The sequence below is a fragment of the Calliopsis andreniformis genome, chromosome 5, assembly GCF_051401765.1.
Source record: "Calliopsis andreniformis isolate RMS-2024a chromosome 5, iyCalAndr_principal, whole genome shotgun sequence".
NCBI classification, from domain to species: Eukaryota; Metazoa; Arthropoda; class Insecta; order Hymenoptera; family Andrenidae; genus Calliopsis; species Calliopsis andreniformis.
Window position 1 is genome coordinate 13010892 of NC_135066.1, and position 23188 is coordinate 13034079.

Below are 23188 nucleotides of genomic sequence, written 5' to 3' on the forward strand. Positions count from 1 at the left end.
AAAATTAAAATTTTACTAAGTATTTAAATTTAAAAATTTTAAGTTTAAAAATTTTAATTTAAAAAATTTTAGATTTAAAAAAATTTTAAATTGAAAATTTAAAAAAGAAATTGTCATGTTATTATTTATTAGAATAAGAATATATATATACATATATAATCAATTTCATTGTACAGCAAAACTACATTAAAATGCTTTTGATTAATTATGAATAACTATACCAACTCCAAATTTCAGAAATAAAAAATGAGATGAGAAAATTTAATGTTATATAGCAGTTCAGTAGAAACTTGAAATATTTTATTAAAATCTAAAACTCGACTAAACTTCGGAACTATTGGGATATAACTAAAAAATTATTATTATGATCATTAAATGTTACAAAATAGATTTATTTCCTCAAAAATTCTAATTCAATTAAATTAAAAAAGAAAAATCAATATTTGTTTTTGCTTTTTCCTTTTATTTCTTCTCGTATCAAGTTTGCCAAGATTGAAAGCGCCTAAAAATAAAACAAACTATTATTATTAAAACTAGTATAAAATACTTGAATAGGTTGACAGGAAGGAAAATAGAAGGAAAGTTATAGATTGAAAATCAAATATTTTTGCCTAATTAGGGATCACGCAACGAATTAAAAAAAATAGAAATTGAAGAAGGCAAAAACCTTATCGATTTCTTCCGGAGTTGCGTAGCTATAGCAAAGTCTGATATGTTGCTCAGGTTTCGAAAAATCGTAATTGAATGCGTGACCAGGAACAACGAAAAGTCCTTGAGATACACATTTCTTCTCCACTAATTCCATTACGTCCTCCATTTCGTTTACCTTTATCCAAACAAACATTCCACCCTTTGGAACATCCCACTCTGCTAGTCCTGTAAGAGTACACCTTTGTATCAGCAGAAGTTTGTGCTACAAAACTTAAATTCTTAATTAATAATAATAGTAATACACAAGTTGTCATAAATATTTCCCAAAAATCTGCAATTTATAATTCAGCAACATTTCTATTACTACTTTATTTTTGCATACTGTACTAATAATTTCTGTTCTCTCTTCATGAAATTTTACAAAGCTACCAGGTGACATCGAGTCTATCGTGTCTACAGAAGAAAATGAAGCGTTTAGAGAAGTAAAGATCAAGAAGATGTCTTCTAGCAAACTACCCGTAAGATGCTTTTGGACCGCTGCCAACATAACATCTCGTCTCTCTTGATAGAACCTCTGAACATCCTGAAAGTGATGCTGTAACTGTTGCAAGCCCCAAGTATCCATTAATTTGTACAGCAGCATCTGCGAATAACAAATCGTGAAATATGAAAATAAAATACGTCCATTTTCTGCTTCACCAAGGCGATCTCAAAAAGCATAGGGAAAGTCTTTGAATCACTTGTGATAGGGATGAAGCATGTAAGCAGGTAGACTCCATGTGAGTAGTCAATTTCGTGATAAATTCTTTGCGCGCTGTCACGACGCCTAATCGGAGTCCAGCGCTGAGAACTTTACTGAACGAGTCCAATCGTATTACGCGACCATCGGTGTCCAGCTCGAAGAACGACGTTGGTTTTTTATCGAGGAAATGAATGAAACAGTAAGGGTCATCCTCGACAATTAAGAAGTCATATATCTGAGCCAATTCGTAGACACGTTTCCTTCGAGACTCTATCAAGACTGTTCCTGTAGGATTGGCACCTGTTGGATTTAAGTAGAGGACCTAGAAAATGAGACTCTTTTGAATTAAAAATGACAAATGTAATAATTACGTAAGATTGTAAGTTATTTTTCTTAACAAGCTGAGACGTTAAGACAGTAGGTTATTAAAAGAATAGTTATAATGGCAGAAAAAAATATTCACTCATACACTATTAATGAAGAAGGAATTAATTTATAGAAATAGCTATCAATAGTACATGATTACTTCTTTCTGTTACTGTACAGTATACCTAATTATAATTTTAGTAGATATACTTCTCTCATTCTTCTCTTAACAGTTCTATTTCCGCAAGTTTTAAATCTTCACCTTTGGAATGGATTTTCCTTCACGCAGCCTCTTTTCACAAGTCTCTATTATTGTCTCTGGAATTATTCCATGCTGATCTTGTTCAATTCCAATAAAATCTGGCATCAGCGGAAGTAGCTAGAAAGAAGAAGAAAATTAAAAATTTCGGAGGTGACAGTACTATTTATAAAGGTAATTCAAATATAAAAAGATTAAAATTTACTGCCTTGAGGATTCCATCGTAAACTGGCACTTGAACCATCACAGGATCCCCAATTTCTAAAGTCATTTCGAAAACTTTGGCACATCCTTCCATTGATCCTGACGTTATAAGCACATCCCAATTATCCTGTGCTGGTTTATGCCAATATTTTTGGAACTCGCGCATTTCCTTCACCAGTGATGGGTATCTTAATTAAGAAAAAAGGAAGAGAGAAGAATGCAGGAAGAAATTGAATGACGAAGAAATGAAACTGAAAAGCTTCTTGAACTTTGCCAAAGTAGAATTTTTCAGAAAATTACCCCTGTGAAGGGCCATACTGAAGCGACCAAGAGAGATCTTGTCCTGATAATTTAACTTTTGTTCCCTTTTTGTATGTTATAGAAATTTCTTCGAAAGGATACATCGCAGCATTCGGCATTCCATTTGCCAGAGAAATGGCATTTTCGGTTTGCATGAATTTCGTCGCTAGAATACAAAAAAGGAATGATGCATAATATTTATCAAAAAACTAAAAATGATTATATTTTCACCAACCACATTTTTTATTTCTAACGTTGAAATTGGATGTATGGTAAAAAATCATAAATTCTTTTACCCCATCTCCGAAGAATACTGGATTTTCGTCTGTTCGCGATCTTCGTGAAGAATCTTGACACGTCCATCATCAATTCCAATTTGATCGTCAACTAATCACTTAATTGATTTAAATTTGTTCTATGTTGGCGCTCTTATTAATTGATGATCAGTAATTCGATAATTCACGAGTTCGGTTACTTCCGCTTGCGTTGAGTAGAATGCATAAATTATACTGCTCAATTACTTTAATTATGCATACTAAATGGAATAATTTGTTGCCGTGTTTTCGTAATATAATGTTGGTTTCGAGCGTGGTCGCTGTCTTAATAACACAGCTATCAAAAGACTGATTCTATTGAGCTTCTGTTTAAACAAACACAATTTTCTTATCAATATTGCGGGTTATCACTGGGTTGCGAATGTTTAAGTGAGTATCATGTGAAAAAGTATGTAAAATGATAATATACAGATACGTGCTATCTGTATATCTACAAAGTAGTGTATTATTTATTTATTGTAACTTAAGTTGTACTATTTCAAGAAAGTTTTAACAATATTATTGTCTCTAAAGTTGTAAAGTGACGTCTCTTATTTTTGTTAAATGTTTCAATTTACATCAATAATGTGTTGTGACTTTTCGTGGCTCTTTAATCTGAGCACCTTTTAAGACTTTACTAATTTTGGATAATACTGTTTCTGTATATCTTCTGCTTTAATTATCTGCCACTTTTTAATTAACGATTATTTAGTAATATTTAGAACTATCTGTGGAGAAAAAGTGTAAACGAAAAAAATAAGAAGGAAATATTTGTTAAGACCTTTACTCCCATAAACTATTTATGAGTACTATACTATTTGTCAAAAAGATCATTACGTGACAATTGAAGAAAACAAAATTATGATAATGTTGACGTTAAACTGATACTTGACATTTAAAAATTGTATTATTTAATATCTTTAGGTACGGAACTATGTAAAAAATGTTTCGACAGTGAAAACAGGCGATAAATAAAAATCATGGAAGATATTGTATCATCATCAACATTTTTATGTTCAACACGTACATTTTATTTCTGTATCTGAAAAAATAGAGACACGGCGAAGGAAACGAGTGTTCTACCATTCGTTCGTCGAAAAAGGAGTTGAGTCGGAGGTCCTAAGATTGTCATCGTGAACAGCACAAGTCGAGTACATTTCTTCATTTCTTGTAAAATACTTCGTGAAAATTCGTAGGGGCACGAGCGTAGAAAGAGTACTTTCGTTATCAATGTTATCTCGACAACCATACACCGAAAGATTTGATTAATCTTCGCACAGTATATTTTTTTATAATAAATCCATCTTCCTTCTTCGAAGTACATGGTTCTCAAGATAATTAAGAAGTTCTCTTCCCTTTCTTCCTTCCTTCCCTCGAAATTTTCCTTCGGCTTGCTACAACGACGAACAGCAAGCGAGGAAGAAAATTTCGAAGGTGATATACGATAAGAAGCTTTCCTTTTTTGAAATCGGTTCGAAAAGTTCGATTCTAGGAAAGAGAATCTTTACAAGAGGAAGGCGCCATGAAAGAAAATGATAATAGGAAACGGTGAAAGTTTTATTGTTCGTACAACAGGAGAGATTCGTTCAAAACATTACGAAAGAATGATGGAGCTTTCTCTGAATGATCATCATGTGTATCATAATCATAATTACTATCTTTGTTTTACGAATTATTGTTTTCAGTTTCTTCATTATTATTTTTATCTTTTGTTCTTTCATGTCTAAATTTTTTATTTGTGGCTTTGAACGACACTTTCTTTTGCTGTTTTTTCTTCTTAATAATGTTTGAATATCATTTTTACTTTTACCATTTTTTGCTATTTTTTAGTGAATATTTCTTCTTTAATTTTTGTGAATTCCAATGAGTTCCTATGTTTGTCGAGATTACGATGACAATATTAATCAGGAATTATGATTATGATCATCACTTTAATTACATCGTCGTTTTCGATTTAACATGATGCTGTTTCTGCGATGATGTTATCTATGTAAATGGTAACGGAAGAAAATCCGGCGGAAAGGCACCGACAGAAGTTTCGCGTTGTAACGTGATTATTAAACGTGTAATCGGACACGCGTTTACAATGATTTGTGTTCACCGTTCGTTAATATAAATAACGAATATTAATTCGAATATAACTTCGAATAACGCAACATTTTATAATAAATAACAAAGAAAAAGTAAGTATTTAAATAAGGAATATAAGAATAAATAAACAAAAATGCATTATAAATATATTCATTAGACCATCAATAATAATAACAATAAAAAGAATGAACAAGTGAAATGAAAAAATGAAATAATTGAATGAAAGATCTTAACATGATTTTGACCTTGGCTGATTTGAATGTGACCTTACATGATTTTTACTTTGAAAAATTTTCACATAATATACGAAGGTCACTTAAGCTTGTTTTAAGTTCGTGCTAAGGTTTTTCATTCGTTTATTCTACTTTCTCATTTTATTTATCCATTCTGGAATAAGATTAAGAATTGATCTAAATAACAATAGAAATTAAAAAACTTACTTCTTCCTTGATTTCCAACTTGCAAGAAGTAAACGCCTTGTGTTTCTAATATCTATTAAACAGTGAAAGTACAAAGTTTACTGTTTTCTTCATTTCTTCCCTTTAGTAAACGCGTTCCGATTTATGGAAAAATTGACAACACTATTAAATATTTGGCTTCGATTTCCTATAGTTTCCTATGTACACAGATGTGTGTGCGCGCGCTCGTACACACCACACGCGCACACATACACTTGCGTGCGCACGCACACACACGTACGAACCACAAGCCACATGCACACATACACGAAGGATTTCTGCTTCTTAATTGGCAGTCATCGAAGCGTCATTTTAATTAATCAATTAATCAAGCACGAGAAAGTTAGGAATCAATAAAACTATACGTGGAAAGAAATTGTCAAGACGTTCTTTTGATCTTCAGCGATTGGAAGAAGACGAACCTTCCGGAAGTAACAAAGTGAGACGTTCTTAATCAGTGGCTGTGAAAGAAATTTATTCGTTTCTAACTAAATTCGAAACTGGTTTAGAATTTTCTTTTAATCTCTAGCCGAATATTTTTTTTTCTCGTTTTTGACTTTATTTTCGTAAAACATTTACGTCGAAACGACTCGTAAACTATTTAACTCGAAAAATAGTTCTTCAACCTTGAAAATAAGGTAATCATTGAACTGTATAGTTGTTTTTCTCTTTTCTCAAGTTTCCAACTGGATTAATCTAATTTTTTTTTTGTTTTTAATTGCGCATATCGTACGTACATACACTGATACATAGTATAAAAACAAAAATGAATAACGAGAAGTATCTTTCATTTTGTTTTTTTTTTCTTTTCTTTACACGCACAGCTAGATCAACACGTCTTTTTTAAAAGTTTTGATTTTTCTTCGTCTAACGCGATACAAACATAATACACGGTCTCTTCGCTCTTTTTCAATGACGAAAAAGAGAAAAACGAGTTCTTTTTCTTGTTTTGTTATTTACAGTATACCTATATAGTATGCTACCATTCTCTTTTTTTTACAACAGTTCGTTTAACGATCATTTAGTTTGTTAATTTCTTTGTCCTCTCTTTTTCTGTATCTTAGAAGCTACTATACAAACTTTCTGGCATTTCCTTTTCTCAGTTACCTTTATTTTGTAGTTAGATATACTCTTCTTTCCCTTTTGTCTTTTTCTTCTGACGAAAGCTTGATATTATAGTTTCTATTTTCTTTATCTTCGTTCTTTCAGAGCTGGACTTAAATTTCTTATTATATCTTTTGCCCCCTACTTATCTGCTTCAATAAATTTCCATTATTCTTATTTCTTCTAGTATTCTCTACACCTAGTTACATTTCTTTTAATTCTTCTTCGTTCTCCTTGAAGTTTACGTCTCGTCTTCGTTTTCAAATTTAGTATAATTTTACGCACTTCTTGAATTGTAATTTGACTTCTTAAGTATACTTTATTTAAGATCTGCATTTCTTCGTTTCACTTCTTCACTTCTTCACTTCTTCACTTCTTCATTTTTTCATTTCTTCATATCTCTTTATTTTTTCACTTCTTCAGTTCTTTATATTTCTTCATTTCATCATTTTTCTTCCTTTTCCTGATTTCAATATTCCCTTGAGTACCTTCACGTCTCGCCTATACGACACCTTTTATATGGATGACTATTTTCTGCCCCGTTCTAGTTTTTGTCGCACGATAGCTATTAATTATTCATTACTCTTCTTCCACCTGATGTGACTCCAATTCACTTCTTATATTATTCCCCTTTAATTGCCTGCATTTGAATAAGAATACCTGGAATACTTAATTTTTCTAATAATTACATGTTCCTTTGGTTATTTCACTTTATTCTTATCTGTCCTCTCTTCTCACTTCTTTCACTGTTTATTCAAAATCGAACCAGTACCACGAGCCATTTTACAGCTCAGAGGTGCCTCTCTATCGTTTCTAGCTTTTCCTCAACCATAGTCCGTGCTATTTGAAAGGGTTGCTTTTGTGCGATTACTGGCTCAGCCATGAAAGCTTTCTGGTAAGTTTTTAAATAACTAAAAGAGCGTTTCCTGCGACCAGACTGGTGGACTCGATGGCAATGGCGTCGGCGGTGGTCTGTGCCTGAGCTCGATGGCTGGTGAACACGGAGGAGAACCGAGGCTACTTTGACTGCTGGTACTCACCGAGACTGTCTGAGACCTGTCGACATGCCAATAACGTTTTGCATTTTTTGTCACGCTTTCCTTCACCTCAATTTTCATCAATCAATTTTAGTATAGTCTGACAAGATGGTGACTTGCAGATCACCTGTATCGATTGCTGTTAATTTCCCACAGTTTATCAATTGTTTTATTTCTACACTTTCATAGATGAAGTATCAGCTACACAGAAGATCTGTGAGAGTAAAACAATTGATAAGGTACCCATAATTGACAACAATCAACAAGTGACCAGCGAAACCAGATTTATCAAACTGTATTTTGTTTCGTGGAGAATGTATGTTAGTTCAGAAATAAATTCCTGTTAATTAATTTAACACTAACACTGAAATGTCATGATGCTGGTAACTGTATTTATATATATTACTAGCACAATTTTTAATTATTGACATCAAAAATCTTCTTGAATAAAATAGATCTAAATTTGAAATATTTTAGATAGGAATTACTATCCTGAATATTTGAGTCAAAGAGGATGCAAAATCAAAAATTAAGGACACAATAATAGGACAGGCAGAAACAGGAGAAATACCTAGAAGTTTCGACAACCGCGCTGATACTACGACAAGCCTGGCAACCCTTCCCTCCAGGTCGTCGTCTAGGAACGCATCCTGCGCAGCCATCCCACTTCTCCACAGTTTCTTTCTTCTTTGAAGGAACTCGAAGGAATCGTCTACAACTGGGCCCTGGTGCCTCAGAGTCAGTCGAGAACCCAGACACCTCGTCCTCCGTGTCCAAGCACTCTTCTCCCAGTTCCTCGTTTCTCAGGAAGACTGAGTCGGAGCCCAGTGACCTGAAGGATCACAAAACTCTAAGGTTACGAAGAGAACGATTAATAATGGGAGAAACGAATGCAATTGGGTGAAATTGTATCGCTGACCTCGAATCGGGTTCCGGAGGATCGACACTGCCCATGGAAGCCAAAGGCGCTCTTTTACCAGCAGCTGCTGGTCCTTTTATCAACACCTCATTTGCGTAAAGACCTGCTTCGCTTGTGCACGGTGAAAGCTCTGGGGTTGGTTGGATTACCTATTGCAAATTTTTAGCGATACCTCAGAGTTTGGCTTCTATTATTTTTTCGTATGTTATATTCACCCTTTTTTCTCAAATTACTTAAAGATTACAAAGAAGTATTTATATTTCGAGCACGTCGCGTGTCTAGCATGTGCTTCACGAAAATATTGTAACATTTTCAGGACATTTATGTCCCTGTGAGTCACAGTCTGTGACAAATAAAGAACTTAAGATGCGAGAGTTTGATTTCAATTCGTGGGGAAAGAAAGGGTTGAGATCTAATCTTTTCTGAATATTTTCTTGCTTTTTACTATTATGAAGATTTAATGTTAATAATAAGAAATGACAAGGTCATTAATGACGAAACTCTATGTAGAGATTTGACTCTGTTAGGAATTGAAATAGTATTCTTCGTATAATTCTGCAAAGATGGCGCACCAAATCTGAGATTTACGATTTCACTTTCGTAAATCATATCTCCTATTATATTCAATTACAAGATTGTGAACCTTTATTCTATTGTATCATCAATAAGAACGAGGGTTCTATTTTAGTAGATACACAAATTATTCTGGAATTATTGTTCAAACTGTCTCAGTCGTATCTTCAAGAACGAAAATAAAGAGCAAAGAGCTTGCGACACCAAAGGGTGCCGAGCCTGAACGAGTGACAGTAGGTGTGGAAGGAAATGGCAGACCAAAGGAAAGAGAGAATGCATTCCCTGTCTCAGAAAGGGCTCGACGTTAGTAAACTGAAGTCCTACCTGAATATCGATGGGGTAATAAAAGTCCCAGGGTTCGTCGTGGGCAGCGTGTTTCATGGAGAACGTGGGATGGAGTGGCAGACATGGAACCGGCATCGAGGATCCCCTCCTCTCGAGGTAGCTACTTCCGGTACTGCTGCAAGTCACCGAACTGCATCTCCTTTGCTCCTCGGGAGGTGCCAGATGCGGCTGTTTCGTTGGCGCCGTTAACAGAGCCTCGTAGCCACCCCCGACGGATGCAAAACGCGGCCCGATCCTTGGGGAATGAGACTGGCTCACCTTTAATAAATTAAATTGTCATCGTACCGTCATACTTTCTGCTCTGACTTCAACAATTATCTGATACAGGGTGTAACATATATACGTTTCAATATTTTAAGGGATGGTAGAAGACTTCGAATGGGTCACAAAATGTCTCATAACAGAGTGTCAGATTTGCTTCCATTTTACAGTAATAATGTTTCAAAGTTAACATGTCTATATGGTAAATTACGAGTCGGAGGATTTTGTAATTTTGCAGATATATTAAGGAGGAGCAATAGAAGAGAAAAGTCTTAATATATTTTATTATATCTCTTACTGTTTAATTTGCATGAAGCTTTAAAGACCGAAAATGCTTGAAAAGAACGTAGGTAACACACACAGATACCTTCAGTGTAACCTGAAAGACTGTCAGCTGTTCAAGATTGATCCAGTGATTGACAAAGCAAATACGTGTATAATATTTTTCGATGCTCTACTATACCACGTTTCATCAAAATTGGAAGACGACACTAAAGCGATGGTCCTCGTTAGGTCAAGTGCAGCGGTGTCAGTAGAATAAGCTCCCAAGTCAGACACACATCACATGCATTTTAATTTATCTTTGACAATTAATAACTCGGAAACGAAGCCTCAAATGTAATTTCGAAATTTTTTACTCGTGTTTTATTTTGACACGTAGAGTCATCCTTTAAAATTTCTTACACGTATTATCAAACATTCTGTATATACAGCGATTTAAAAATTTATTCATGAAGCATTATTATATTCAGATGCCAAAATTCCAAAAATATTTAAATGCTAGTAAAATTAGAGAATCTGAACAATAGTTAAATGTGAAAAGTAGAAGTAAAGCAAATAAAAGAAGAAAATATATTACAGTAGCTTTCTGAACTAACTAATCTTCTGAGTATGTATATATGTGCACGAATCTGTAAGTCACTGTAGGTTATACAATAGAAAGGTGAGGGCGCGAGGCTTTTAAAAGCTACAAAGAAGAGCATTAAGAAGAAAAGTTTGAAAACCTGTGATGTACAGCTTTCTAGAAATATACGAAGCTCAGGAATATTACAGAAAAATATACTGAATACACTCCTACGCTCCTAATTTATTCGCTAAGATATTCATGAGAGCTATTGACTTAAACTTCAAACTGTTACCATAATTTTCCAGCTGCAAATATCTCAAATAATCAGAAAATAGTAAACCTGAGCAGATTTAAAGTATTATTAAAAATAACAATTTCTTTTATTTTACCAGTGCTTGGTTCGTGATATACAATTACTTTTGCTTTATTTCAGGAAATATTTTAAAAATTGTTTGCTATATGAAACAACTGAATACCTAATCAAATATTCTACAGCAGAACTTAATTTATCACACACAATGGAATTATTTTGAACAGGAACTGCTATTATTTCAAACAAACCATAGACACAGAATTTTTCATATTTTCAAATAACATGGAATAAAGTCTGTCCATGTGAGAAGATGAATAGAAGACATTTTCAGGACAGTTCTTCCTACATGTGCACGTGGTTTTCTTTTCTTTCGTAACAATTATTTTAGGTAGAGAAACCGATTTATTTTCGGTGAATTTTGCGAGCAGACTGACCTCAACACAAAGTGATCTTCTAGGGCCACGGTCTGGTCTGGGTGGTAATCTGGCGATGGCTTCGAGGGCGGCTGCGAGAGCTCTTTCCTCGGCCTCTGCTTCAGCTACCGCTGCGGCCGCTGCTGCGGTCAGTCTTGGATCCTCCAACTGTTTGCTCGATTTACACCTACGCCACACATACCTCTTTTCACCAGTTTCCTCGCTCACGTCATTTTTCAAACAGTAGAGGAACTTTTTCATTCAGTTCTTTCAAAACGAAAAGATAAAGAACCTGATCTCGTAAACAATTCAACAAAAGCAAATACTACGCGTGCAGTCCTAAGTTATTAGTCATACTTAACGCGGTTCATCGCGAAGAAGACATCTAACTGTATAACTGATTCACTAAAACAATAAAACAATGCATAAAGCTTAGTTAATGATGTTACGTAAAATTGATCAGACGTGCCACCATAAATATTATAGAATCATATTTTTGTATAGTGAACGCTATAACAGGCATGAACATTATTCGAATACAATATTTGAAAAATTATTTAAATAATCAAGTTTCGGTGATACTTTGAACTAATTATGCGTTAATTTCTTTAAACAAGTAAATGATTTTCCTTGGATTTATTTCATTATTTAGCTACTACATTTAATAGTATTTTATTTAATTTGATATTCTGTATTTGAATAAGTGCTATGGAACTCTTTCTGACGAAATATTTGAAGCACAAATAATTTTGAAAAAATCATTTGCATGTTCAAATAAATTAACACACGATTATTTTAAGTAATATCGACCCAAATAGGATAATATATTATTTCAATGGTCATTTTTCAAATAGTTTGTTTCGATAGTGGTCAAGCTTGTTTATCGATTATCGCCAGCAGTGTTCGAGTTTTTAGAGTTCTCGATGTCGAAAAGAACTTACCTGCTTTTGTAAACAAGCAGAAGGATCATAAGACCGAAAAAACCACCGAGGGTCGCTGCGATTCTGACCCCGGTCATAACGTCGTAGGTTTTGTAAAATTCGATTTTCAGTTGCTCCCGCTCGCTGAGGGTCGGCGTCGCTTCCGGCAGGAACGTCGTCGAGTCCATCCTCCTCGTCGTCACGTTGCTTACGTTCACGTTGCTGCCTACGACACTCCCCATACCTAAACCAAATCGAATTATCGTGACCACTGTAACGATCAAAGCGTTACGAAATCGATGAACACATTACTTGAAAATTAAACAAACATCACTGTGATGGAAAATGAAACAATTTTAGAAATAAAAATGAACTCTACTTTCATACAGTAGTGTGTGAACTGATGTCAATGCAGCGATTATTTGAGATTTTTATGTGTAATAAAAATTCATTAATCGATGCTAGAGAGAGTGTGAAAGCATATTTGTGTCAAAGGAGGATATATTTCGCATTATGAAGTTTTCAATATTTTACACAGCCCTACATACTTATATTTATGTATTTATTAAAAATATACATTTTTCTTACTTTAGAAAGGCAAATTTTATAATTTATAAAATATTAATATGTATAATATAATCAACTATTCTCTATTCTTTATTTTAAGAATTTTATTAGTCCATGATGTAGGAATCCCTTACATAGAAAATTCTAACAAATTATTTGAATTATTCGTCTCCAACAATTTTTTATCAGTCCTCAGTAAACCACTGATAACTGCACACATGGAATATAATACCTGATAACAGTATAAAAAATGAAACTGCGCTACAAGTCAAACTTTACGTTCAAAAAGTTTGAACAATGTCAACTGATTGTGAAAGAAAATAAAATCGTCTGAAAATTTGATCGCTATCGCGACAAAAAATATTGTCAGAGATAATTTTTTGTAAAAATGACAATCGTGGAATCGAGGTCAGTGTATTCTCTTGAAAGCTACAAATTGCACAGACGGGAAGTTGCGTTCTGTAACTGCACTCCGCCAAGCTTGTGTTTAAATTCGTAATGCGCAGAGAGTATCCAACTTCGACTGGTCGATATTTCAAAAAACTTGACAAACGGCCACCCCCTGAATGGTTTTACTCTCTATTCAAAAATTTTTCATTCGCCGTTGGTTTTCCTCGAGTAACGATGCACTCTGTTTCCTGGTAATCCGTATTCAATGAATTCGAACGCGGCGAACGAAGGATAGACATTCGAGAGCAAACCGCTGCGTATCGCTGTAATGATGCCAATTCTCGGAAAAAGCCTCTCCTCAAATTTCCGTGCGATTTGTACGAACGATTGAAAGCAAATGGTGAATTTTCGAAAATTAATTGATCGTATACTAAAACTGTTACAGTTTTCTTTCATTGGTTTGACGATTTTCGTTATCGAAAAATGGGGTGAACAGGAACGTAACTCTTGGTGACAGTAAATACTATTTAAGTAGTATTATTAATAGTACATATTAGCGATAATAAATACTGTTTAATTGTTATTTGATAATGATACTCGTTAATACTGTTTATATTCAGATATTATCGAATTGGAACATACCTCTAGGTGACAGTAAATTTCTATTGAAATAGTATTATTAATAGTACTTATTAGTAATAGTAAATACTATTTAAATACTATTAGAATTAATATAGCTAGAGTATTTAAATACTATTTAAATTCTATTTAGTAGTAGTACGTATTAATACTGTTTATATTTATTGTCACCTAGAGTTATGTTTCTATTCACCCCATTTTATGATACTCATTTCTCACAATTTAATGCTAAGACAGGTTGTCAATTTCACCAAGATTAGCAATGTAGGATATCCTGCCATTTCTTTATATTAATCTTTTATTGATTAAATCTTCCGTAACAGAAGTCTTAATACACTAAATAAAATACTTAAACATCAAAAGAGAACGTATTTTTCTTCAATATTGTATAACTTGTAATATTCTTATAACTAACGTATCTTCAGTTTAATTTACTTAAAAATTGCCATGAGTCTAACTAAAGGTCTTTGAAATACTTTGCACACAGATAATTGTAAATTAATTACTATGTACCTACACTTGATCGCCTACTTATTTCATAACATCTTGGTCAATTAAAGTTAATTTGCTGTTTATTACATAATATTGCAACTAGAAAAATTTAATTTCTGCATTTGGTTCCAATTCGATCGCCAAGAGTTAAATTCACTTTTGCTGTAAATTGTAAATGATGCTCTAAAGAAAACAAAGAAGAAACAAAGTCTAGACAATTGACATCAAAGTAAAACTTGGAGCTGAAACTTTTGTCAATGTATCGCATGTACACAGTATCTACTCGTTAGAAACTCGCGGCTGAGTAGAAATAATAAGCTTACAACTAGTAAGAGGCACTTTCCTCCGTACACCTTACCTAAAGCCAATCACTAATTGTGTTTTTTCTAATAAACGTAGAAGAAAATAAAATGAGATAATAGTGGCTAGAAATAAATAGAACAGAAAGAAAATAAAAAGAGAAACTATAAAAATGATTTGAAATATTCTGTTCATTTGTCTGAAAAATAGTTATTTGTTCTTCTGTTTTTGTTATTCCGACTGTATACTTCGATTTCAAAAGTTCCTTTCAACCGTCACGGAAAAATATTCTATTATCCAGATGAAGGGTAGGAATAAAAAAGCACATGGTGCCGGTTTGAAAAAGCCAGCGTGACTATCGAATTCCAGCGATAATCAATAGCACGGAACTTTGAAGGGGTGTGCCTATAGACTGGCACTCAATCGAGAGCCGCCAGCTCGAGAATGAAGAACACTCTGGAACTAAAGATGAAGGGAAAAGCCAAGCAAAACAATAGAAAATATCAGGGACAATGCATTCCTTTCGGACAATTTTTTTGACTTCCTGTCGCGAATAATTCCAAGTACAAAAATAAAAAGAACATTTAAAAATCCAAACAGGTATCTCTCCCTTGCAGCTTGCAGTAATCTCTAAAACTGGAGGAATTTATTCTTGATCTACCTTTTTGATGCATTTACTGAAATTAAAACTAACTCGCTGCATTTTAGTTACATGAAAACATTTCTATAAATATTCTATTATAACTAAAGAAATCTAGGCTCTAGTATCATAAAAGAGATTGATTTCAAGAATTATGTGTGACTTTTCTTGTAGAAACAAATTGAAGAAACTATATATATTTTATTTTAGAAATAATTTATTCTGTCGTTTATCTATCAATCGTATGAAAACCATTGTCTTGTTTCCCTTTTTTATATTACAATATAATATTACGTTTAAATAGAAAAAATATGTCTGAATTTTCTCGAGGAGGTTATTTTAAGAAACTCTTCACAGAAATATTCCTTGCATGACTCTGAATTTGGGAAATTGAGTGTGCTCGCCGAACAGATTGGGAAAGTGGCTAAATTCCAGCGCGAACGTCAGGAGAAAAGATCGGTCTAGGCAGTGTTCCCGCCATGCTATTGTGCTCATAGGGTTGTGGCTTCTGTATATTGATTTCGACCAGCAGAATCGATGGAGCCTGTCTTACAGCGTCTCGATAAGCCCTATCACTGATAACGCCTCCCCGTTCTGTAAGAAAACCTATTTAAACCAGCCCTCGCCCTTATCTCGAGACTGACTTTCGGAGCAACGAAGCGTAAAGCTATGTGAACCTGCCAAAACGAGGGTAAAACACCAGACAGAAATTGTCGAAGTAATAACAGAGAATAGGATCCACGATAATTTTTCATTTGCGTTACCATTACGGTTGCTCGTTAAAAAGTTACAAAATTTCTTTGGCTCAAACGAGGATTTAATTATCCGTTTCGACCCATTTTCCGCGGGCCCTCCTCGACGAAACAAAGTTACTTTAACAGCGAACAGCAACCTTATATCGGTGGGAAGCACACCGAAAAAGTAGGTCGAAACGTGTAATTAAATGGCTGTTTGCAGTAGCGAGTTTCACATTTAATACGTTACATATTTTAATTTCTCTTCTCTTAGACCATAGCACTCGTTTGGCAATCTGAAAAAAAGTTTCACGCTTTCGTGCCTACATTTGTTAGAAGAATAGCTGGTTAATCGCGCGACACATGTGGAATTCAGTAAAAAGAGATCGAATAATCGGGAATGGGAAGCAGAAGTCCCGAGGAAAATAGTACCTTGGAGGGCTGAAAAATTCGAGTGATTGAAAAAGAAGAAGAAGAGAGGGAAGAAACGAATAGACAGGTTCTTTAGATGTTCAACGAAACGGAATCCCCGGTGAACTCGGTCGAAATTCCGAGATTTCGCTTAGGAAGCACTGAATAAGGGGGTTAATAGGTCGATTTAAGCGAACGAGGACGACAACCTGTGGCTGGTGTGCGGTAACCCTCAAGGATCCTGCCTTACAAAATCCTCGGAGAGCTTTAAAGCCATTTGCTGATAGCCTCGATAACAACGAGCCGTGCCTGGAACGAGCATCGTGTCTGTTATATCGAGAAAGAATTATGGACACGTGCTACACCTAAAGTAATTATTGATAACGTTCTAACCTTTGTTCCCTATCAAAATTGGTAATTGGATACTTAACTCTCGGTATAGTATTAGCGTTACAGCATAATACGATGGGGTTGCTGTGGGTCTGTTATACAACATGGCTAATAATACATAGTACAGTTCAAAAATACTAAGACACTTGCTGGATCACAATAAATGACTGGGAAAAGTAGTGAAGCTGTTATTAAATTTCATTGAATGTTAAATATTTTAATTTGTATTATATTAGAATACAGTAGGACGTCGATTATTGGAATTAATACTAACTCAAAATTCACGGACAATCTTTAATTACTTTAGATAAACTATTATTAAGAGATAGTTTATGGTTTACTTGAGATCCTTATATTGTTAATACTCCAAATACCGAAAATTCTAAATAACAAAGATCAAGGAAAATCCAGTTCGAATAATCGATTCTCTACTGTAAATATTCAATGAATAATCTACTAAATATCTTACGAAGGAAATTCAATAATATTTTTTCTTTTTTTGATCTGAATATTCGCTTCGTGCTTTTGTCACTACTTTTGATATTCTGAGCGTCCTGGCTATTCGTCTATTCTATCAGATGTTATATGCTTTCATTATAGATTTATAACTTTGGACTTATTGCTACAGAAAAAACGAGTTTCGCTTTGAGTAATACTTATAAAGCATTCCTTCGTTATAATATTATTGCTGTGTTCTCCATATCTTGCAATTATTTAGAAGGAACGAGTTCTGCTTGTTACACACTGTCACTTACATTTTTGATGAAACGAAACTGGGCTACTGGTACATGAGTTGACCCCAGAAACGTTTCACTCGCTACAGACTCGTCAATGATCTCTGAGTCTATAGCGAGAAAATACGACAGTATTTTTGTTTCAGCTCAAAACTTTATTATAAGATTACACTGACTTACAGATTAGTTTATCTATACTTGAAACATTAATTAATTGTAAAAAATACTATGGTGCACGTATTTTCCATTTCATTTGCTTCGTTAAAAAAAAGAACCCTGTATCACGGACTAAAGAGTAGGTAAGTTGTTTTCTGGATTTTTTTATAAGAAACTATGTGATCAATGTGTTTGAAATTTTTAGGAGATTTTGTGATATTTATAAATTAGGAAAAAAAGTTGTTATTGGCAGAAATATATAATAATTCTAAGAATAATAACAATACGCATTCAGTGTGTATGACATATGTATTAAGGATAGAATATATTTTTCTTTTTTTTTTATTTGATATTTCTAATAATATTCCAAAATTTGTATTCCTTGTCTGAACCTAGGGATGAATATTATAATAAGTACAATATACTTTATCAAAAATTCTCTCCTTTCGCTGTGGATAATTCAAATACTCCATCTTAGCCACCAAATGATATCAAAAACAGAAAATCGGAAAAAATGGACTCATCAAGTTCTCTCCCTGGAGTCTTCATATGTAAACGCTTGCTTAGTTTCCTCAGCCTGATCAACAAAAGTACAATACCTTTAGAATTTGAATGTACAACCTTCATAATTCCCTGCTGGAGAAATTCCCAAGTATTTTGAATTTCAATACGTGGTCTTAACAAAACGATAAAAGCTCAAAGCATTCAAAACGTTTCCCAGAAAACCATAATTTTTGAATCGTATCACTTTTCCAACGCCTGAGCGACGCGTAAAGGAGCCCCCAAATTGAAAATTAATATTAAAACAGTGGAGTCACTGGATTGTTCTCTATTTATTAAAGACGCCTACATTGTAATGAAAGCCGAGCTCCGAGAGCAGTCAAAGGATAGCAGTCCTAAAATTCACTGGCAGCTCAGAGTTAGCACAGCCGTGTTCCCTCGTTCCTCCTTCCTTTTGATATAATTCAAACTCGCTTCTCATTAAACGTGGTACCTTTCATTATAAAATCGTCGCACATTACTCTCGCGCGGACTTCTGTCCGTAAATGGTTACAGAATTACAGACCTCTTTTAAATTTGTCGCGATAGTAGGTAATGAACAGATAAAGTATGTTGACAGCTCAATGAAGGGAACCCATGTTGTATGTAAGTGAGCATTCATGAATTCATTATAGCCTGCTGTAGTCGTATAAAACCATTAAAGCCAGGAGGTGTCGTGCTTAGCCAGCTGAAGATAAATGCTTTGAACTGCTTGACAATTCGAGGAAGGGGAATCCGTATTATTAGCGAAGTTCTGCTATTAAGCAGTTATGCTACATCATTGGCTCTTCAGTTTTTGACGAAAAGAGATAATCGACGATTTATAGGTACTGGAGCTATCGAGGTTAACGCTCACTAACGTTCTAAAAGTTTGGCAGCAATCACGTGAAATCTTGTGGTTTTGTCTTATGATTTTTATGAATTTTATGATCGTATATTCTCTTATGATTTATGCATGTATAGTGTCAGAAATTTTAAAGGACGATCATAAGGGACGATTTGAATGCTAAAAAACCAAAACTTCATATTTATACCAAAAAAGGATATAAATTTCATATTGAGTATGTGATTTATTTATGGAAAAATTCATGAAAAGGTGTTCTTTACATGTATTAATAATTCTTATTTTTGGAATATACCTACGTTATTTACTATTTCAACTTCTCGATCGCAAATGACCTTTTTGTCCTTTTTTTGCCTAGAGTTCAACTAATACTATATGGAAATGGGTTAATCATAAATTGCCACGAATACTGAATATAAAAAATTATGAATGATGCATACAAATTTGCAAAAGAACCGTCTCAGGTGAAATCCTTCTAGGTCACCGATTATTGGGACTAGGTAACAAGTTTGTTAAACTCGGGTAACATGGAGAGTCCAGCACCACCATCCCTCATCTATCAATAGCCTGAAACAATCATTGTTTGAACCTCCGTACTTCCCAATTATAGTAACTATCGGGCCAGAAATATCACAGAAATTATTGAAAACTCTTTACACTCGGCTGGAACATACTAACACTACTAAATATCTACTCGACGAATGGACAACGCGATCTATAAACACACAATAGGACCTCAACTAACTGGGTCTCGACTGTCCGCGATTTCTGCTATCCAGAATTCGTGTAATCCATTGTACAATCGACCGAAAAATATGTTACACTGTGACATCAATGCTTCACTAGCTCGACTGATTACTGGAATTGTCAGGGGTTGGTACTTACAGTTAGTCAGTCATAGATTTCATTGATAGTGATGTGAATATGCTCGAAATCAGTCGAATATAAATATCTCCCTACCTTTTAGTAAATATTTTTACACATGGACTCGAAAAACATTATTATAAGCGAGCACCTCTGCATTTACTTCCGTATACTTCAGCAACAGTTTATGTAGCTTCCATAAAATGATTCATCAATATTTTTACATGTGATTACATTTAAATAAATATTTCATAGAAACATTGTTCAATTTTCTTCGAATTTATACACACACACCGATACAAAAATACAAATTTATATCATCTTAAAATTAAAATACGTTTTTATATTAATCGACTGTTAGATAATCTTGGAAAATTAAAGTATACCCGATACACTAAAAATAATATTCATATTAAAATATTTGTTATTCTTTGGTTCTAGTTCAAAACAAATTATGTAATAAGGTCATACTCACTGAATCTACTGTCTACATTATAAATGTGTATGCAAATTTTTGTGAATACAATTCCAAGAGAATTCAAATAAGGATCTCTTTTTACCCTCCTCCAAACTCTTTAAAAAGTACTTTACTTCTGACATTGTATACACTTTCGCGCATAATGAGGCTTTAGACATTACAAAACATCACCTTCCCCTAAATGCATAGACATTCACGATCAGCTAATGGTATTCAAAAAATAATACCACAAAGTAAAAAGTACAAGAGCCCATACAGCACAGTATTCCCTATAGTAGTGTCCCAAGGCTAATGCACACAATTTCACAATCTTCCAGAAGCACCTCCCCCTTAAGCACACTGTACCAGAAACGTCGTCCGACGCCAGGGGATTAAGACCGTCTTTCTTACAGTGCATGATTCGCGACAATGCTCGCGTTCCAAGCCCAAACCCAATCCATCAACGACACCTCCCAAAGCGAGTGTCAAGCATTTCTAAAAAGCAGCCATCAAGCTGCAGGCTCCTCCGAACGTCGGCCCCAGCGGGGCTCCAGACCAACCCCTGGCCCCGAAACGCGCTCTGTTTGCCAAGTTTACACGCAGAGCGAGGCTCTCGCGTTCGATCATCCCAAAACACAGAGAGGGTTTCGTGTCCAAGGAAAAGGAGCAAAGCCAATTCGGCGAATCGAGCACGAGGACGGCGACTGTCCAGGACTCTGTCGAGACTGATAGCTCTACATGGAAAGAAATATGGTAGTAGAGAAGTTCTGTATAAAGGTGGTAGGGTTGTATCTAGAAAAATGTAGATCTATATTGTTACTGTAGATAGACTCGCCTGATTTCATATGCATTTTCGGACCTAGTATATTATTGGCCAAAGTTGTCATAATTAGTAATTGAATCGATGTATCCAATAAGTAGGACCAAGTATTTCTATGTCAACATGTGTCTCAGGTGCAACCTTACCTCCTCTGCAGAATATGAAACCATAGTGCCAATACGATCGACATCTTAATGTACTGTACAGAGTTAGTAAGGTTGCATCTGGAAAAAATATGGGTTTATATTGTTATTGTAGATAGGATCGCCTGATTTCACCTGCATTTTTGAACTTACTATATTATTGACCAAAGTTATCATAACTACTAATTGAATCAATGTGTCCCCTATATATGAAAAAATACTTCTATGTCAGTATATGTCTCAGGTGCAACTTTGTCAGCTCTGCACTGTACGCAATTAGTGGAGCCAAGACAATTGACACCACAATGTACTGTACAGAGTTGGTAAGGTTGCATCTGGAAAAAATATGGATCTATATGGCTACAGTAAATAGAACTGTCTGAACCTAGCATATTGTTGGCCGAAACACTGTGCAGAGCTGGTAAAGTTGCACTCGAGACACATTTTGATTTAGTAGTAATTTTCAGTAATTACACAGGGTGTCCAAGCTGAAGCAGTCCACCTAAATATTTCCTTTATTTTTAACAACACGAAAATCGTTCATGACATAATTTGAATGGTTTCGTAGAAGGAGTATCATGAAAGAACAATCTTTTGTGGAGGATCACTTTTACTTCTTTAGATTTTCATGTTATAGCTTGCTTTTCAGCTTGGGTACCCTATATACAAGATACGTCGATTCAGTTAGTAGTTACGACTAGTTTGACCAAGAATACGCTACGTTTAATAGTGTGAGATCAGACGGTCCTATATATTATAACCATATACAGAGTTTTTCCAAACATGTGGGACATTTTTGCAGGACAGGTTCTACATACCAAGACAATAAAAAAAGTTCATATGAACATCTGACCAGAAATGCTTAGTTTTTTAGTTATACGCTATTCTGTATTGCATAAAACGCTGGCTTAAACCCCGTAAAAAATAAGAAAGAAGGTAGGGCATTTTTTGAGAATAGGTTATAGATACAAAGACAATGAAGAAACTTCAAATGCACATATGCCTGAAAACGTATAGTTCCTTAGTTATATGCTATCATATATTGTGTAAAATGCTGGCCCATTTCTTGCTTTCACGATGTACTATTCTTTCAAAGGCCCTACTAGGCCCAGAAATATTCGCTCCCTTGAATGACTGTCACATAATGATAGTTCTTAAAGAAAGCATCGCACCACATGCAATATAAAATACCAAATAACTAAAAAACTAAGCGTTCCCAGACATACGTGCACCCGAACTTTCTTCACCATCTTCTTATCTAGAATCTACCCTCCAAAAATATCTCAAATATTTCGAAACACCCTGTAGATCCACATTTTCTCCAGATGCAACCTCACCAGGTCTGTACAGTAGTCATAACAACCAATTAAACCGACATATCCTCTGTATACAGAAAATGACTACTATGTCAACATGTGTCTCGGGTGCAACCTTACCAACCCTGCACAGTGTAGCCGATACAGTAGAACTGCGTGTGTACACTATAGCGACCGTCGTCTTGGCTCCACTGTTTGCGTACTTCTCCATTACCATTTCTCTTCCCCTGTAGGAGCAGGGGTGGGCAAAAATTGCCGAGGTAATTTGTAAACCAATCAAGAAAAGAAGTCGTCCCTTTCTTCGCGGTGGACAAAAGGGGTCGTGTCGGATGGGAATCGATATGGGGCAGGTAGGCGGTCGAAGGCATTTCAGCTTCGACGGTAGGGAGGGCAGACGACGGAGAGGACTCGCGTCGGGGTGGTTGAGCTGGCAGGGGAGCCAGGTATCGATTCCAGGCTGCGAGAGGAGAAAGAACCCCTCCGTGCCGCCCCTCTCGCTGCTCCGTGCCCTCTTCCCAGCCCTCCCACGCACTACGGGTCACCGGGTCAAAGCTCACGGCCGGCTCACTGTTGCTTCTGCCTTTTCTTGTCACTATTTCGATGGTACAATGTTCCCTGGATTTCAAAGAGATGG

General features: G+C 35.0%; 2 protein-coding genes across 3 annotated transcripts in view; both read right to left on the reverse strand.

Annotated features, from left to right (window-relative positions):
- Window positions 1-192: 192 nt before the first annotated feature.
- On the reverse strand, window positions 193-3138 carry LOC143179090 (kynurenine/alpha-aminoadipate aminotransferase, mitochondrial). Its single transcript, XM_076378113.1, has 8 exons — window positions 2819-3138; window positions 2523-2688; window positions 2224-2410; window positions 2022-2138; window positions 1392-1715; window positions 1168-1294; window positions 668-876; window positions 193-502 (listed from the first exon to the last, which is right to left on the reverse strand). Exons 1-8 carry the CDS (start codon window positions 2886-2888, stop codon window positions 437-439), a joined length of 1266 nt encoding a protein of 421 aa, XP_076234228.1. The 5' UTR covers window positions 2889-3138; the 3' UTR covers window positions 193-436.
- Window positions 3139-3824: 686 nt separating this feature from the next.
- Window positions 3825-23188, reverse strand: part of LOC143179091 (uncharacterized) — a 48413-nt gene continuing 29049 nt past the window's right edge. For both annotated transcript variants that reach the window (XM_076378115.1, XM_076378116.1), the window contains exons 4-9: window positions 12139-12361; window positions 11219-11384; window positions 9343-9621; window positions 8446-8594; window positions 8098-8358; window positions 3825-7545 (exon numbers count right to left, since the gene is read on the reverse strand). In XM_076378115.1, coding sequence (XP_076234230.1) covers window positions 7401-7545; window positions 8098-8358; window positions 8446-8594; window positions 9343-9621; window positions 11219-11384; window positions 12139-12361 — 1223 coding nt within the window. In that variant the 3' untranslated portion in view covers window positions 3825-7400. The remainder of the gene's footprint in view (window positions 7546-8097; window positions 8359-8445; window positions 8595-9342; window positions 9622-11218; window positions 11385-12138; window positions 12362-23188) is intronic.